Source organism: Pteronotus mesoamericanus, unplaced genomic scaffold (assembly GCF_021234165.1).
Source record: "Pteronotus mesoamericanus isolate MK-2021 breed Mesoamerican mustached bat unplaced genomic scaffold, CSHL_Meso_final contig_75, whole genome shotgun sequence".
NCBI lineage: Eukaryota > Metazoa > Chordata > Mammalia > Chiroptera > Mormoopidae > Pteronotus > Pteronotus mesoamericanus.
In genome coordinates this window covers 10612839-10631189 of record NW_026555249.1, presented here as the reverse complement: position 1 = coordinate 10631189, position 18351 = coordinate 10612839, and the positions used below count along the sequence as shown (strand labels likewise).

The window sequence follows — 18351 nt, the reverse complement described above, 5'->3', positions numbered from 1 at the left end:
GTGACAGGAAGACCGAACTGGAGTCAAATGAAAGAAGAGCAAAACCTACCTATAAATTAGTTTTAAGTTTACAAATCAGATTCATAATTCAAAGTTATGAGCAAAGGTCTAACTGGCATCCTTGGTGCTATGCCCAGCCTCCTCCATACACTTCCCCTTAATGTCACAGAAGAGTGGGCGTGGAAAAAGCGGAATTATTGGAAAAACATAGTTAAGGGTTATAGAGAGATGGTTTGAGGATATTTGGTACATCAGCAAAAGAAACGTGGAATATGGTGACCATGAGTCAAATGACAAATTAAGTAGATATATATCTAATTATCGGCATCTTTGCCCTTCTCTAATACTTGAAAGTTCAGCCTAGAGAGAGGACCTTGGGCACTAATGAGTTAATGCATCTTAATTCCAATGTGAGGTGATACAGAACCATATACGTACGTAATGTGTTGCTTATCCTCATGCTTCCAGTATGTTCTAAGGACTCAGTAACTGCACCTCCTTTCGGCGCGCCTGCCCTCCTCCGCGGCAATGCGCTCCAGGTTGCACACGGTAGGAAGTCTGAGTCACGGAGCGAACTGGGGCTGGTTAGTTCTCTTTTAATTATTATGTCAGATGAAGGGATATTTTCTGACACTACTTAAAAACTATTTAGTTATGTTAAAAGGTATTGTTTTGCACCCTCCTTTGCCAAGGCCTTTGTCCCCAAGGATTAAAAAAAAATTAATACTTGGGTCTAATTTTTATTGAAACAATATATATTGCCAAAATATGTCAATGAAAACAGAAAAATATATCGAGCTTACTGATATAGGCAAAACATCTGAGTAGTGGAACTAATCACCTCATTTTCATCTGGGTGTTTTGTTAGAGAGCAGCTTTAAGCCCAACTATATAACATAGACAGGAAGTGAAGAGGAACACGCTGATAAGTGTCATCAAATAAACAAGAGTGTAGAGGTGCCCAGCTTGGTGTCTTGATCCAAATTAATCAGTCAAATCTTCTACATGAATTGTAATAACTGAAAAATTTCCAAATTTCAATTTTTCTTTTTGTTGTTAAAAATGCTCAAGAAAGTTCATGATCTATTTCATAGTTATCCATTTCACCTTGTCCCATGTTTTTCGTCTTACTTGTTTTTGTTTCCCTTCTTCTGTTCCTTGATGGTTTCTGCATGTCTTCTCCTTCTGTGTGTGTTGTTTGCAGTGTAGATTATACAGATTATAATGTAGATTAGCCTTGTTTGTAATCTAATCTTAAAATGGTTGACACTTATCAATGACAGATGCTTAAAATTATCTTTTGTTGGTCCTAAATCACTGTGTCCTATTACTAATTAGCGGACCTTCCAATAGTTGCTTCATACAAAATCTGTTTACATAATTTCCAAATTGTTTATATCTTAATTACTTCTGTAGCTATTAACTTCAGCAAATGCCCTGACATCAAATCAAACCATTAAACGCATTGAATGTGGAAATATGCTTATTTCACATAGCCTTATTATTGTTTCTAATAGCTGTCTTATAGTTTATTTCAAAATTATTTTTAGCCAGGTGATAACCCCCCACTTCCCTCCGAGCCAGTGTGTGAGCTGCAGTCTGTTCAACCCCATCCTTTCCAAACGCTGAATGGTACAAACCCTGTCTCTTAGGTAGAAGCCAATAGCCACAACGCACCTTCTTCTATGTTGTGAAAGAAGACTGGCATAAGTAATCATAATAGAGGTATTCTTTCTCAGTCTCACTAATCAAGGTTAATAATGAGGTATAATGTGTAATATCTTTGTGGAAAATTATACCAACAATTGTCATGCATAAAGAATTCACATTTTATAATTATACAAAGTATATGATAATGATGGGTTATACTTTTCTTGCTCTAAATTATTTTAAGTAGAAAATCACTTCCCTGCTATTAGCCAGTGAATCCTGAGACATGCTTCCTCTGTTGCTTAACAGTCTACAGATGGCCACATTGCTTAACCATACCTTTTAAGTATTGCATTTTTGAATTTCCATGTGAAATCAAGACATGTCTTCTGTCATGTTGTGTCTAAACCAGGGTCATTATTCACTTTGAGAAGTGTGCCATTTTCAGTGCCCTGACACATGGATTTTCTGCCAATCCCACTGAAATGTAGAGGCTACATGCTTACTAATTTTTCTGTTTTAGGATGGTAGCCCCATAATTTCCTCATCCCACAGTGAGGTGTGTATGTGTGTGAATGGGTGTCTCCTGCACCATCTTTTCTCAGCTCCTATTCCTTCCAATGTGCTTCACAAATGAGAATCACTCAGCCAGGGAAATAAAGCATGTAGCACTTGCAGTCAATCTCCTTTTGGACCTCTTTGTCAGTTGCTATGTGATTTATTACAGATTTGACTTTCATCTCCTCTGAGTCCACCGTTGTCCTTTTAGGTCCAGGAAAGCTGATATTTAGCCAACTAGTAGTAATAATAATTTGTTCTCATTTAATGTAGTATAAATTTTGTAACATTTTATGAAGTATGTATAAAGTTTGTTTATAAGCTTTTTATGTAAGTTTTCAAAGATACTTTGATTCCAAATATTGTCATTTAGTACCCAGTACAAATATTAGATGTATTAGGTGAAATGCATTTTTATGTCGTAGAGATATGTTATTTCTCCATAACTGTAAAAGGGACTTCACATGTATTTTCAGAGGTACCTGCAAATGTATTTTTAGTACTTTTGTCAAATGTTATTTTCAAGCTATATGCAGTAATTAAGTAAAATTATATTACTCTCTTTAGGGAAAAGTAAAAAATATATCTTATATAAATATGATATATAATAAAGTAATTTAGTAGTTGTGTGGGCTACTTGGTGTGTAGTGAAGAAAATAAGGCCCAGGTCTTAGATGTGACTGTTTTAATCTGAAAAATGTATGCATTTTCTGCTTTAAAAAACAGACTAACATTTTGATTAAAAAATACAAAAACTTCAATCATTTTAAAAGAGAAATGCTTTAGATTATAAAGCATAAATGCACCCCAGGCCAAGAAAAAAAAAAAAAAAGCAGCTTAAGAAGTTCATCACCACCAAACCACTATTACAAGAAATGTTAAAGGGACTTCTTGAAGAAGAAGAAAAACATAAAAAATACGAATAGGAAAATGCCACAAAAAACAAGTACTCTCACTGACAAAGGCAAGCACATAGGAAAAGCACTGGATCAACCAACACTAAATCTAGTACAAAGGTTAAAAAGGAAAGTAGGGAGATCATCTGTACTTACTACAGTAAATTAATGGACACACACAAACACATACAAAAGAAGTAAAAAAATAATGACAAAAACATAAGTGGGGAGGAGAAGGGTAAGAATGGTAGTGATTTTAGGATGTGTTTGAACTTAAGTGACCAAGTTAAAATAGTCTGCTATAAACATAGCTTAGTATATATGAAGCATATGGTGAACACAAACCAAAAATCTACAAGACATACAAGAAATAACGAGAAAGGAATTCAAACCCAACACTGCAGGAAAATCATTAACATACAAGAGGGCAACACAATGAGAAAGAAACAGAGAACTACAAAAACAATCTGAACACAATTAATAAAGTGGCAATAACTACATAGCTGTCCATAATTATGTTAATGTAAATGGATTAAATGCTCCAACAAAAAGATGCATAGATAGAAACGACTTGCTACATATATACAATAAAATATTCCTTGGCCATAAAACAAAATAAAATCTTACCATTTGTGACAACATGGATGGGCCTAGAGGGTATTACGCTAAGTGAAATAAGTTAGACAGAGAAAGACAAATACCATATGATTTCACTCACATGTGGAATCCAAAAAACAAAATAAAAAAGCAGAGGAACAAACAATATAGAAACAAACTTATAGATACAGAGAACAAATCAATGGTTGCCAGGTGAGAGGGGGTTAGGGACTGGGTAACAAAGGTGAAGGGATTAGGAAGTGCAAATTGGTAATTACAAAACAGTCACAGGGATGTGAAGTACAGCGTAGAGAATATAATAAATCATATTGTAATAACTATATATGGTATCAGGAGGAGAGGTCATTTCATAAGTTGTATAAATGTCTAACCACTATCCTGTAGACTGAAACTAATATATTATTGAATGTCACCTGTAATAGAAAAATTAAAAACAAAATAATGCCCCCTCCCACAAAAAAAGAGATAAATGCAATGAATATAACACACATAGATTCAAGAAAATTGATAATCTTTTCACCAGTCTATGCCCACAGCAATTTTAAAACTGGAGGGTGGGGTTACTTTAAACTTAGGGTATTCTATGTTTGTGAAGTTTTAATTTTACTTTTTATGATTTTTCTACAATAAAATTTGTATGTAGGGAAATATTACATCCCCAAGTTGTATGTATTTCCTTACATACAACTTGAGTTAAATAAGAGGTAAATTTATATTGTATTTAGGTTACTAACCAGTGAAATCAGTAAAATATCAGTTCAGTCAGTCATTGGTGATTTTTAAAACCTGAATCAACTGAATATTTGACTAAGTTAAATAATCAATTTATATATTGAAATACCATGGATTAAATGTTATCATATATGGAATTTTCTTCAAAATAATTCAACATGGAAGGGATGTATTCAAACGCATCCTAAAATCACTACCATTTTTACCCTTCTCCCCATTTATGTTTTTGTCATTATTTCTTACTTCTTTTGTATGTGTAAAAATAAAAAATAAAATGCCCGTGAGCTGCTAATGATTAAGGCCGGGTGATGAGCATGTGGGAATATATTAATCGTGCTCTCCACTTCTACAAGTGTGTGAAATTATTCATGATGAAATGTTTTAAATGACACCAATTCAGAGAAGACAGCTGTAGCTATAAACCACAAAAAATATTTGCCATTTACCTCCAGGTCAGTAGTCACAGGTTTATACCCCTGGTTGTGATAAACACATGCCCAGAGCAAGTCACGAATCTATTCATGGTCAGCACTAGAGTCGTGGACACCTGCTCTGGGTGTCTGCAGTCCACAGCTTACACGCAAGACCCCATACGTTTATGCATTTACTAAGGCAAATGTGAATTTGTCTGGGAATTTTATTATATCTTTCTTTAGTCGTATGTTTTTGAAAACATAAATGGTTCATAGATGACTTTCTTCATGGTATGAAGGAAAAATTAAATGCACTCTGCTTTGTTTTCCTCTATCCTACCCTCACCTTTATAATCGATTTCACAAGAGTGGTGTGGCCAAATATTACAAGATTGATTTTAAAAATTCAAGGAATTACATATGGTATAAAATTAACCTTTTCAAATAAAGGGGATGTGGTGACATTTCTTTAATGCATGATTACATTGGAGCCATTGAGCTCCAGCATCTAAGAGTACCTTTAATCTTCTCATTGTTTGTTTATATGATAAAAAACAAAAGGAAAAAAATTCAGACTTAAGGACTAGGTATTACATAAAGTTGTAAAGAAAGGTTTAGTATTGAATGAAGATGGTTATCCAATCTTTAGAGTAAATTTTTATTTGGCAAAGAAACAGTTTTAAATACCGCTCGACTGGAAGCCAGGAAATGAAAAGCACATTTAGTATTGCCTCTAATTCTTGCTAATCCTGGCTAAGCATTGCTCAGAGATCCCCGAACAGATAGACAACTGTGCCCAGATTCCTGACTCTCCTCCACGGTGGATCTGCAGTTCCAGGGCGAGGATTAGACTGAGAACTCATTATCTGACTTGACTTCTCCGAATCTCCTTCTCCCAGGTGTCAGAATTGCCCCACGGCATAACCTGTGCCAGTCAGACAGCCCTAGAGACAGTCGCATTTGTAGTGTGCAAGAGGGCGCTGGAGAGAACTGTAAACTGAATGAGTTACTCTGCAGCTTGGATCAGCTTTGCTTCTGTGTACCTGAGGAACTATTCTGGAAGGGCAGAAGGATACAAAAGGTCTTACCTGTGTAATAACACTCACTAGCTTGTCATACTTGGCTTTATTGCATCAATTTGTGCCATAAAGTGTAAAAGCTTACTGATGTGGAGGGAGTACATATCAAAGTAGTACTCACGACATCTGTCGTTGAGAAGGTTCTACCGGACAAGGATTTTGGAACTCCAGATGAATTGGATTGGGCTGTGTTCTTTCATTTACTAGTGAGAGAGAGAAAAATAGTCCTTGACATCTAGAAGTTCATCTGGAACTATAGGCCAGAACTTAGTGTTCACCTGTTGAACACACATATTTTCAGAGAACATCAACATTAGATAAGACCATTCCATGACCTTGATGAGTAATTAAAAAAAGCCCTCTGTAATGAGGTGTGAAAATGGACACAACTTTAATATTGCTCACACCCCCAAAAGATCCGACATTCCCCACTCTCGTAAGTCATTCCTGCTTCTTTACTTATCACAGCTCCAGCCTCAGTCTCGTCTCTCCTGCTTCCAGATAGGGTTTATGAGGGGGCTCATTGAATTAGCCTCCTCACCACTTCCTGACAGCACCCAGGTCAGAGCGGCAGCCCACTTCCTACACCCGCTTCCTGAGATGCCTCAGGGTTTTCGTGATGGGTATTCTCTCTTGCTACAAAATGTAATAAACCCAATTCATATAATTTCAGGTATGTTTCTGGTAGTCACTGGCTGACAGACAAACTGTTGCTAAATTGTTGTGATGAAAATTTTATGATTGATAAAATAAGTATGGTTCTGTCCAAAAGAATCACTGGCCATTAGATTTTGATTGTAGTAAAATATACATAACATAAAATGACCGTTTTAATTATTTTTAAGTGTATAGGTCAGTGGCATCGAGTACATTTACATTGTTGTGCAGCCTTTACCACTGTTCACCTCCAGAACTTTTTCATGATCTTAAACTCATTCTCCATTTCCCCAGACCCGACCCTACTGCTCTACTTTCTATCTCTATGAATTTGACTGTTTTAAGTGCCCCATCTAAGTGGAATCATACTTTAGTTTCATGTCTGTCTCATTTTACTTAGCATATTGTCTTCGAAGTTCATCCATGTTACAGCAGGTATCAGAATTTTCTTCCCTTTTAATGCTGGATGATATTTCAGTATGTAATTATACCTCATTTTGTTTATTCACTCATCTGTTGATGGATGTTTGGGTTGTTTCTGCTTTTTGGTAATTGTGGGTAATACTTCTGTAAGCATCTGTAGAATTATGATCATCATTTTTTAAAGCAATGTTGAGTATAATAGTTCCAGGGTTTTTCTGATTCTGTGTATGACCCTAAAACAGTCTCTTTTCTTCCTTCCCTTCTGCCCTCACCAACCCCTGTGCTTGGAAAAATCAAACATTTTCTAGAAACCTAGAAGAATACATCATGTTATTTTCAAGTGTCATCACTGCCTTTATTGAGATAGCATGAGGGAGAGGAAGAATTAGGGGCAATACTATAGAGAGGCAAAACAATTCCAAACCTGTTTTTCTTTCAAAATATACCTTCAAAATTGAGTTCTAAGTCTCTTACCACTTCGTGAAATGCTAAAAAATAGGCATGTTAAAGGAGGGTTTTTGACACCAAGGGTAGAGATACAGCTAAATCATTTGTTTATTTGGCCATTAAGCTGGTCACTTACTGCCTGAAACAGAAACTCACTGAGTTCAGGGACTTGCTGCTCTGTCTTCTCTCATTAGAACAGAGCACAGAATAGACACTCAATACGTATTTGTGAAATAAATAAATAAGTGATATAATGAGCACTCAGTATGTCTTAAATACTGTAGGAGGCATTAGAGGGTATCAAATAACACTATTTCTGTCCACATAATGCTTTAAGTTTAGCTGGTAAATTAGAAACATACTGCAAGATAGCTATAAAAGAAACTGCAATGGGTGTTCAGAAAAAGAAAAATTATTCATCTATGGACAGAAAGGAAAGATTGTGAAGATGCGTTAGAATAGAAAGAATTCCTACAGACGAAGGCATCAACCTGCATTGCACGTGGAGTTCACAGCATAGGGAGAGGCACAGTGCCAGCGAGAAGTGTAACAAGGGACTAAGGTGTGTTGTGCTTCCTGCCTGTTGAATAAAGTTTAAATTCTTCATTTAAGCTTCAAGGTGCCTTCCATTTTCCCATGCCCAGGAAGATATCATTATTCTTTGCACTTCAGTTAAGGAAACAAAGAAACACACTGAAATTAATTGAGAAAATGTGAATTTTAATCCAAGGCTTCAGATCCCATCGCCTGTGGTTCTAGCCACTAGATTATATTTTTAGTGAGTATTAATTAGCTTCTTTGGGCTGGTATAGAAAGAGTAGATGTAGGGAAGAGAGGGAGAATGAGGCTGAAACCTCCAAAGGGTTAAAACGGTGGTGGGAAGTGGGGATTATCACATTTTAAAAAATCTTGAATTTAAGTACAAAAAGCATTTTTATAATTAAAGTAAATTTCTTTGAATAAAATATCTAGGTAGAGGTTGTAGAGAATGATAAAATGCATTGATTATTAATAGTTAACTTTACGGAGGTTCTTTATTGCCCTTTTGTATATATTTAAATTTGTGAACGAATTATTTTGAACATTATGTTTTTCAATGATTTGCATGAATTTTTTTAAGCAAGAGTTCCCCTTTTAAAATAATATTCAGCTGAAATGTGTTCTAATATTTCCTGACCTATAAGAAATCTTGTTTTTTAGAACATAAGTCAACATTAATTTAATTGAAAAAATACATATAATTCCAACTATTAAGAAATATTATAAGCTAATGAAATAAAATACATAAGAAAGAGCATTTTTTTTAGAGTGAAAGGAAATATAAAGTAAGGAAATATTCCAAATGAATAGCTATGTTTGTAGACTGGACATGGTGTGATTTCGGTGGACAGCTGAGGATCACATAACTTTTATTAGCAGCATGGAACCACTGCAATATGTCAGTTTGCTCTTTCCATTTAGGCTTAAAAGAGTCTTTTTAAAAAACAGTTGGCTACTATGGACACCGCAATTAAAAATCATTAGTATTTTGTAGTGATAAAAATGTTGATCTATACTTTGAGTTGTGTGGATAGAGTAAAAAAAACTAAGGCAAATATTTACATTCTTCTCTTGCTGTTTCCAGCAGCTATATGTATGAGAAAGAATCATAAAGAAAACAGAATGATAGAGTAATGAGCCAAAAGGGGCTCTAGAGATGAATAACAAATTCTAGTTTAGTGTACCAGCAGGTGTGATGGGTAATTTCATGTGACAACTGGGGTAGGCTATGATGCCCAGTAGTTTGGTCAAACACTAGTCTAGATGTTGCTGTGAAGGTATTTGTGCATATGATTAACAAACATAATCATTTGACTTTGAGGAAAGCAAATTACTTTCTTTAAAGTGTGTGGGTCTCATCCAATCAGTTCAAGGCCTTAAGAGCAACGGCTGAGGTTTCCTGGAGAAGAAAGATTCTGCTTCAAGACTGCAACACAGAAACCCAACCTAAGTTACCGGCCTGCTGGGCTGCCCTTTCAGATTTGCCAGTTTTCACAGCCACACAAATCAGTTTCTTAAAATCTCTCCTGTTACATATATATGTATAGGAGTTGGCAGAAGCAGGTTTACAGCTGTGAGTATTCAAAAGAGAGTTTATTCTTGTATTATTTCTTATGAATAATTGTATTATTTGTATTACAACTGTAAACCTACTTTTGCTCACCCTTGTTTATATAAAACAGTTCTGTGCCTCTGACAAACCCTGATTAATACAGTGGATAAACTAAAGCCCAGAGAAATGATATGATTTTCCTAAAATCATTTAGTAAGTGGTAGCAGAACTGATAATATAGAAAGATTGGGAAAATGGGTCATAAAATTGCCTAAAATATTAATTATAAGGCCAAGAAAGAAATTCAGAACTATCAACTTCTAACTCTTTCTTTTCTTGGTTGCATGCAGAGAAATGGAAAGTTTTATGCAAAACCTAGTACATTAAAAATTCTGACATTCAAAGATAAAACAGGGGAAGGATTATTTGTTTGCTTTACCAAAAGATAGAGTACGATTCTTTACAGGGGAAACTTTCCTCAATAGTTAAGGTGGTTCCCTTTTTAAAACATGCTTTGTAACCTTTTAGGAACTCAAAATTTCAACACCCTTGAATAAGTCATGTTTTTCAAGTGTATCTTATTAAAAATATTTCCAAGATTCAGTAATTTTCTCATCCTCTTGACAACAGGTATTTTATAAGAATGGAAAAGGCAAAGAGAGGAAAATACACACATGTTGTTGTTTTAATAAACTAAGTCTCTCATTTTGTAAGACGCTTTGCTGCTAACCAAGCTCTTCATATACATTCTTTCCTGGAATCCTCGCTGCGAGCCTCTGAGTAATTATTGCCATTTTATAACGGACATGACAAGGCCTGACAGACTAGAGGCCCTGCCCACGTTCCCCAGAGACAAAGCACTCGCTTCCCGCATCTGAGCTCTCCCCAGTGCCCTCCGTGATGCCCACAGAGGGCCAGCGTTAGCCAGAGGGTGGTGTTTGAAGGTCCCATGACCAAGAATCCCGCGGTGAGCTAATGCCCGCTCTCATCAAAAGGACGTGTGATTCTATTCTGTTAGCAAGAATATTAAGATTTATCTTGGGAAAAAAAAATCACAGTGCATCTCTTTTTGATTCTTAAAGATAACCCTACCATGGCCTCTTGAAGCTATAAATCGATTCCATGGGACAATAGCAAATATGATCACAAGGACAAGCATCATCTCTCATCTCGCTGTGTTTTCCAAAGTGCTCCCCATTTGAAATATTCTTTGGGTTCAACATTCTTGTATTATAAGCAAGCTTAATTGTTGTTCTTTTTATTTTTTAATGCTATGTGGTTTACTGAAGTGAGATAATCATTCCCATGTTTTACAGCTCTCTCTCCTACTTTGGTTTTTATTTTCCCATCACATCTCTACGTTTTGATTTTTTTCCTCTTTCTCACCTGAGAGCAGGTGGACCAAGATGGTTCTTCAGAGGCTCAGTGAGTGATTTCCCTTGAGAGAGGCACATCTCTCTAGTCTGCCAAGGAATGAAAATTTCACCTGCCACTCAGATCATTTTGAATGGTGCCAAATAACTTCCACCGGATGCTACCGGCAGTAATTTCAGCACGAAACTGAGGAATGTGGTCCTTTTCTTCTAGCATCAGGCTTTGGTCTTGTCCTAAGAGCCATGATGATGACCGAGAGGGGACACACAGGTGGCTTTCCCCACAGAAATCACATAGGTTTCTCATGATTGGAGAAATGAAGGAGTTGAAGGGCTTCAGCACCTTGAAATGTCTGGACGGGATGCCAGGGATTAAGTAGGAACCGTACCGGTCAACTACTCCAAAAATTAGGCAAGAGCTTGATGAGAGGCCACCATGTTGTTATTAGCAGGCCTGAGGGCTTCTGCTAGGAAAAACATAACCTGTTGTAGCTCACAAAAAGGAAAGCTCTCGGTAAGAATGCAAAGTCCTGAAAGTCAGTGTGTGACTCTCCTCTTCCGGAGATGATAACATCCCAAAGTCTGCTAAGATTTTATGTTCAACCACAAGACTGTCCTTTACACAAGCAGAACCCGGTAACCGTCAAATCGAAGGGCTGAAGAAGACCGTGAGCAAAGCAGCTGGATGAACCAAGTTTTTTTTGTTTTTTGTTTTTGTTTTTTTTTTTTTAAAGAATAATAATAAGCCAAGAAGAGATGCAGAATGGCGAGAAAAGGCAGAGACGCAGAGGAGGGACCGGAGCGCGGAGGGAGTCAGGGAGGGGGAGGAGAAGAGAAAGCGGAGCGCGGACGTCAGGAACCAAAGCTCCGGAGGAGTCTGGCGGAGGCACTGGGGAGCATGGGGTGTTTGGAATAATTATTAAAATCCGCGTGTGTCTGCGCCATCCTGTGGGTGTGGCGCAGAGCAGAGTGTAAACTCTAGCGGGGCTGGAGCAAACATCGGATTAGAAGCAGCAGCCAGCCAGCCAGCCTGCCCGAGGAGTGCGGGGACCCGCAGCACGCCACCGGCACCATGGCCTCGTCTCAGGGGAAGAACGAGCTGAAATTCGCCGACTGGATGGCAACTCTGCCGGAGAGCATCCACAGCATCCCCCTCACCAATTTAGCCATCCCAGGTAGGCGCGCAGAGGCGCTCCCTCGGCGCCCGCTCCACCTGCCCCGCCCTGCTTTATCTGCCACTATGTGCTAAGTTGCCACGGTGCCCTTGGGAGGGAAACTCGTCCCCAGGGGAGGGTCTCGGGCCAGGCGAGCGCGCGCCTGGGAGCCTCTGGCCTCCTGGCCTTTTCCAAACCCCTGGGGACTGTGACGCGGAGAGTCAAGGTGACTGCTTTTCCACTGGGCTTTGGAAGCAGGCTGTGCCAGAGGGTCAGGGTAGGGGCAAGGCTTTGCTCTAGGTTGGCGCCTGGTGTCCCCTATTCGGTTTTTCTGCAGACTTGCTTTGGGGGGAGGGCGTGCATCAGGGTCTGTGGGGTGACCGCGCGCGCGCTGTCCTAAGGGCTCGGCTCCAGCGCCTGGACCTCCGACTCCATCCCTATCTCCGACTCCAGAGGATTTGGTAGATTTCTCGGTTACAACCTACCTGACTCATTTATATGCGTCCCCAGTGTCCTTTAAAGAGACAAAGCGCTTCCCCAAGAGTGATGAAAGTTGAGGGACCGGCAGCGGCGTGATCGCTGCCCTTGACCTGGGAGCTGCTGGGGGCGAGGGGCAGAGGGCGCCGTGTTGTGGTCTGTGTGGACCCGGAGGGCCTGGCCGGGTGGCTTGGCCGGGCGGCCGCCGTCTGGACTGCGATCCCAGCGCTGGTAGCAACGAGCGCCCGGGTCTGGAAAGCGAGCCCTGGCGGACTGTGGGCTTGATGCTCGGGCAGAGCCAGGCAGGGGAACCTGCGTGAGCAGTGGCGGAGGGCTGGGATTAACAGGCACACAGTGGGGGGAAGGTGTCTGTGCGGTGTCCAGACCGAACGGGAGAAAGGAAGACTGGCAAAGCCAGGAAGAGGCAGGGGGCATCCACAGGCTTCAGCATGGCGCGCGCGGCTTGGACCAGAGGACCGGACAGGTTCTTGGGGTGGGTGCGCGCAGCAGCCCCTACCTAGCTCAGGTGTGCAGGGGGGAGGACGATTGAGGACTCTGCGCCACGGTGACAGCTGGGGACATATCCATACTTCCTCACCAATTTGACTTTTCGCTTGGGCTGGAAGGATTAGGAGTAGGCGCCTAATCCTTCTCGGACAGGCTAGAGGGCAAATCACTCACGGACAGGTAGTCCACCCCGCCCCTGGCTGAGCCTGGTTATCAAGTTCAACCTTCTGTTCTACCTCCTCTCCATTCGCCCCATCCAGCACTCTCTTTCAGCCACGGGGGAGTCGGGGGTTGGGGGTGGGGTGGGGACAACACTTTTTTAAAAAGAAAGAAGGGTTTCTCTTAAAACAGTGTGGTGATGAGCAGAGGAGACGGCGGGGAGGCGGTGAAGGTGGGCAGCGAGGGGGAAAATGGGGACGTCTGAAATAGTGTTAACAATGAAAATAAAGTTTAAAAAAATTCCCGAGGGGTTCGAACCAGCAGTGCTGGAATCGTTCAGTGACTCAAACCAGTGGCCCTTAATCAAGTGGAGGTCTGGCGGCTCTGGCAGGCACAGGACACACTCTGAGCACCAACGTGGAAGGGAAGAGTTTTTCTTTTTGTTCTACTTCAAGAGGAAGCTTGCCAAGAGCCCGGGTGTCCCCAAGGACAAGAGCAAGCCAGCCTCCCCACTCCACAGTTCCTGCTACCTGTGGGGATTGCTCTTTTGAAGGAGGTGGTAGAAAGTACACACCTTAGTTAGCAAAGTGCCACTCTCATTCCCACAGGCCTTCCTACCCTCTTTTTCCCTTTGGTTTTTCAAGTGACTGTCACACGGCCTCACCTGAGCATTTTTGTACACACAGAAGGTAAGACAGGCAAGGACTCTGATGCTAGGCTTCTGGTATGAGGCTCTCCAGAGACACCAGGAGGTTAAAAGCCTAAATTCACATTGCTGGTTCTCAGGGATGCTATGCCGCCCTGTCTGAATCTCTTATATTTCTGTAATACCTCACTTTCTAGAGCTACAGTATGTGCAACAGATCACATAATCCTCCCTCACACTTCAGGAGGCAGGCATTGCTGGTACTGCTAACTCCATTTCACAAAAGGGAAAATTGCAGCTCAGTGAAGGCAAATGACCTAATATCAGTGCAGGGATCTTCCCCAGGGTCCCTAACGTGGTCCCTGGGGAAGAGCTCCTAGGGCTTTAGGAGCAAAAGGCTTTGGCATTTGCACCTGGATAATTCAGCAGCAACAGGTGCTAACCCGGAGGAAAGGGACCAGGAAATATGCATTAGCAGGAACAGGGCAACTTTCCTTTTCTCCCCATGGAACAAATAGAAAACCTGAGGTCGGAGACTTTGGTGCTCTGGTGGAGTCAGAGACGTAAGGATGATGGCGTTGGATGCAGTGGAAATTTCTACCGCTTTCCCAACCCTTATTAGTATTATACTCCAAGTGGATCCCTGCAAAGCTTCCCATTCTCACCTCCAATACTTCTGAGAAATAAAACTTATTCTCCAAGTCTACACTCCCCAGTTCTCCCATGGTTCTGTAATGGTGGTTTGGTAGGTCCATACATATTAATCCAGGTCTAAAAATGGGTTATGGTGCTTTTCTGCATACTCAACTATGAGAATTTTGGGAGGAAAAAAAGACATTCAAACTGCCATAGTCAGAAAAGACTAATTGGAGACTATTAAACACTAATGGAATAATTGCCTTAAAATCATGCTAATAGCTTCCTGGCTGCTCCTTGTTTACTTGGCCAGTTGCTACAGCGTGAATTAAGTAATTACCTCCACCATTTAAAACCACTCCTGATACACCACACAAGGGCTCCTGTGGAAGGGAGCTGCTCCTGCATCATCCTCAAAGCGTCAAGTTTTCGTAGGTGACACAGTTGGAGAGTGAGGAGCTGCCTCCTTACAGGCCACCCGCTTGGGGCAGCTAACCAGGCACCAGCAGGTGAGTGCTCAGAACGGCCTGCAGGTGTGTGAAACTCCCAAGCAGAGCACCCTTCTGGCCTCTAAACGTTCCTCAGTGTCTGCCTCTTGCCTCTTTTCAGAACCAGGCCTCTCTGTGGCTGTTCTGCATCCAAATGGCCTCATCATTTGCTACTGATTGGCCTACGGGATGAAATTAATAATTGGTGCTAGTAGTTTTGCTTTCAGGAATCTTTCAAAGGGATGGTAATGTCAGGACACATTGACAAGTACTCAGATTTCGGTCTCTTTTTATCATTTTTTCTTCTCTCTGATGACACCAAACTAGTTTTTCATTCGTACACGTTTGTTTAACAGTACCCTGGCATTCTGGGTTACGAACGATGCTGCCTCTCACCATGAGCAGGTGAGGGAGATAAACAGGATAGAAACAGGGGGATAAAGTGTAAGATGCAGGGGGAGTCTGATGAATTTCTGGTGAGTCGGATGGATTTCTGGCATCTCTGAAGCAGTCTTTAATTCTACAGTCATGGTGGCCCCAGAACCATTGTAAATGGGGGAGAAGCCAGCTGCTGCCTAATTTGGATAAAGTGCTGATGATCTGGGTCTGGGATGCGGCGTCACTTTGTCCTGAACCTCGATGACCAAGAAGGCCTTTGATTGCATGGGAGGGATCTGCTATGCATTTTCTGATCTGCGATGAAAGTCTCCTTCCCCTAGTATGTGCGTTGACCATGTGATGATAAAGGATTGGCCCAAATCTTGTAGGACCAGAACCCCAGAGAGAGTTCATGTTTCCGTGACATTGGAGGAGTTTCTTACATAGGATGTGACTGCCAGTGGACCCATGAGCAGGACTCAGGCAACTGGAGGCTCCTCACACCCTCCCTGTCCTTGGAGTGTTGGTTCTGCTCGCGTTCCCACTGCCTGTGCCATTTTCAAGGACACAGCCTTGCAAGATCAATGTGCTGTTGAGGCCACCTGGATGGTATGTGCGACTGAACACAGTGAAGGCCTGTGTACAAACTTCTAGGAGTCTGGCAGGCTAGTGGGGAGATCTCATCTTGTGGCCGCCTGAGACGGGCCTTGTCTGTGAGTTCCCTTGCTAATTAAAGCTGCCACTTACCAATCTGGAGTGACCTGTTTCTTTCTTTGATCTCTCCTTGCCCTCTGGGTACCGTGGCCAATTTGTGAACCAACATTTGAACAGGGTTTTTTGATTATACTTTACATAGGAACAGAGAAATGCTTCGGGAATCCATAATTATACCTGTCAGTTTTCTTCATTTCTTACAGAAAATGCCAACACCAATGAAGAACAACAGTTTTACTTAGGGAAATTAGATGTTCATACAGCCATACAGCTCTGACTTCTGTGTTCCTGTGTTGGCTTTCACTCATTTTTAATTTCTTCCCTGACAGCAGTATTTTCTTGTTGCTGGTGTCTTCCTCCTTTTCCTTGTAATTTACTATTTCTTTTTCGATGGGGATGAGATAGTCTACAGGAAGGATCTGGGACTGGGTCTAATTGTACAAATTTTGTTTTTAAAGCCAGTTTGTTTCATCTTTTTAGTTAAGATGGCTATATGGAAGTTAATATTTCAAAGCAACCAACAAGCAACAAGATTGTTTAGGATGAATACCTTGTGTTGCCTTTCCAACCCCCAGTTTTGTTTTTGATTTTGCTAAAGAGAAAAAAAATGGGAGAATATCAAGAACATAATTTATTCTACTAGGACTTTTTCTGGAACAATGGAGCTGATTCACCAACTACTTGTAATCAATATAAGGTGATGTTTATGTCATTTTACAGTTCATGAAGTGTTTTCTCATGGACACATGTGCTCTCTTCATGTTCTAGCCATATTTAAGGCAGCAATTTTCAACCTTTTTCATCTCATGGCACACATAAACTAATTATAATTTTGCTTCATTCACAATGACAGCTATCATTGTGTTGGCTATTGTCATATTTTTTTTTCCTTTGATAATCTAAGGGAAAAGAGATTAGTGCCCCAGACTAAATAGTCAGGTATTGCATATTTTAAAAATTCTGGTGGCGCACCGGTTGAAAACTGCTGACCTAAGGCCTTGCTCCTCAGCGCTGGCCCAGGGACCAGCAGCATGCGGACCTGGTGGGAATGCAGCCCTCAGCCCCTACGCCTCAGGCTGGTTAAATCATAATCTTCATTTTAACAAGATAGCCAGGTGATGTAGACGCACATTAAACACTTGAGAAATACCTCTTTAGGTATCTCCCAGGGCTTCCTTTATGTAAGTGACAGAGCCAAATTCAAATGTATGTCTTTGACGATGCTCTGTCTTGACCATGTGGTCTATCTGTGAGTGTTCAAAATCGCAGTCAGGCTTAGACAAGCCAGAACCTCCTATTTACTCAAGGCTAATGGCCCAGGTTGGGAACATTCCTGATAACTGACATTGCAGTGCATCATGCACCTTGAACAATAGATGGGGTTTAATTGCTACTCGAGTGTTCAAATCAGGCCCTGTGATAAATGTAAAACCCTTCCCTTCATTTCCTTGCAGTCCTGCTTGCTCATTGATATCAGCCATCAGCAGCACTTAAAATCAGCCCATCTGGTGATGCTAGTGGCCACTAATGATAATTTAGAAAACATCTCTGCGTTGGTTCTTTGTCCATTTGGTCTCATTCCTTGTTGTGTTACAGGCCCAGGCACCTGGGTTACGTTTATAGGTTTCAGATTCATTCAACTCCTCTCTAAACTAGAACTTCTCGATATTGTTTTTGAGTAAAAGTGGCATTGTGAATGCAAAAGTTAGTAATAAGCAGCATCCGAAAGCCATCAAAAACAAAGGTAGACAGCACATTGATTTTGGATGGAAAGAAAATGATCAATTTTGTTTGCATTTGCTAATCAAGCCTCATTTACTTGAAGCGTGGTATATACATGGAATAGAAACATGCATAAACGTAGTTATAAATCACTTGTTTGAATTTTAGATATTTGGCATAATTGATGTTCTAAAATCATTAAAATAAAAAAAACCAACCCTTTCAAATTGCTAAAATGTGTACTACCATGGTTATATGTTGTTAAAGCCCACGTGCTTTGCTCATAGGAAAGTTTCTCATATTCTTACTTAGAGTTTATTTTTTTCTTTAATTCTATCCAACGCCACCTAGTCAAAATAAATAAATTACACAGAAGAAGAATAAAACTGTTGAGTGGTATACATCCCCAATGGGATATTTGTGAGGAAAGGCTAACAAATGAAGACAGGCAGACACAAAAGGTCATGTCCTCTAAACCCTGCCAGCCCAAAGGTGAAATCAGAATCATGTTCAACTCCTCCCAGGGACCTCC

At 40.6% G+C, this 18351-nt stretch overlaps 1 protein-coding gene across 1 annotated transcript in view; it reads left to right on the top strand.

Annotated features, from left to right (window-relative positions):
* The first annotated feature begins 11821 nt into the window (after positions 1-11821).
* Positions 11822-18351, top strand: part of PLCXD3 (phosphatidylinositol specific phospholipase C X domain containing 3) — a 144704-nt gene continuing 138174 nt past the window's right edge. The window contains exon 1 of the mRNA XM_054583976.1: positions 11822-12113. Coding sequence (XP_054439951.1) covers positions 12011-12113 — 103 coding nt within the window. The 5' untranslated portion in view covers positions 11822-12010. The remainder of the gene's footprint in view (positions 12114-18351) is intronic.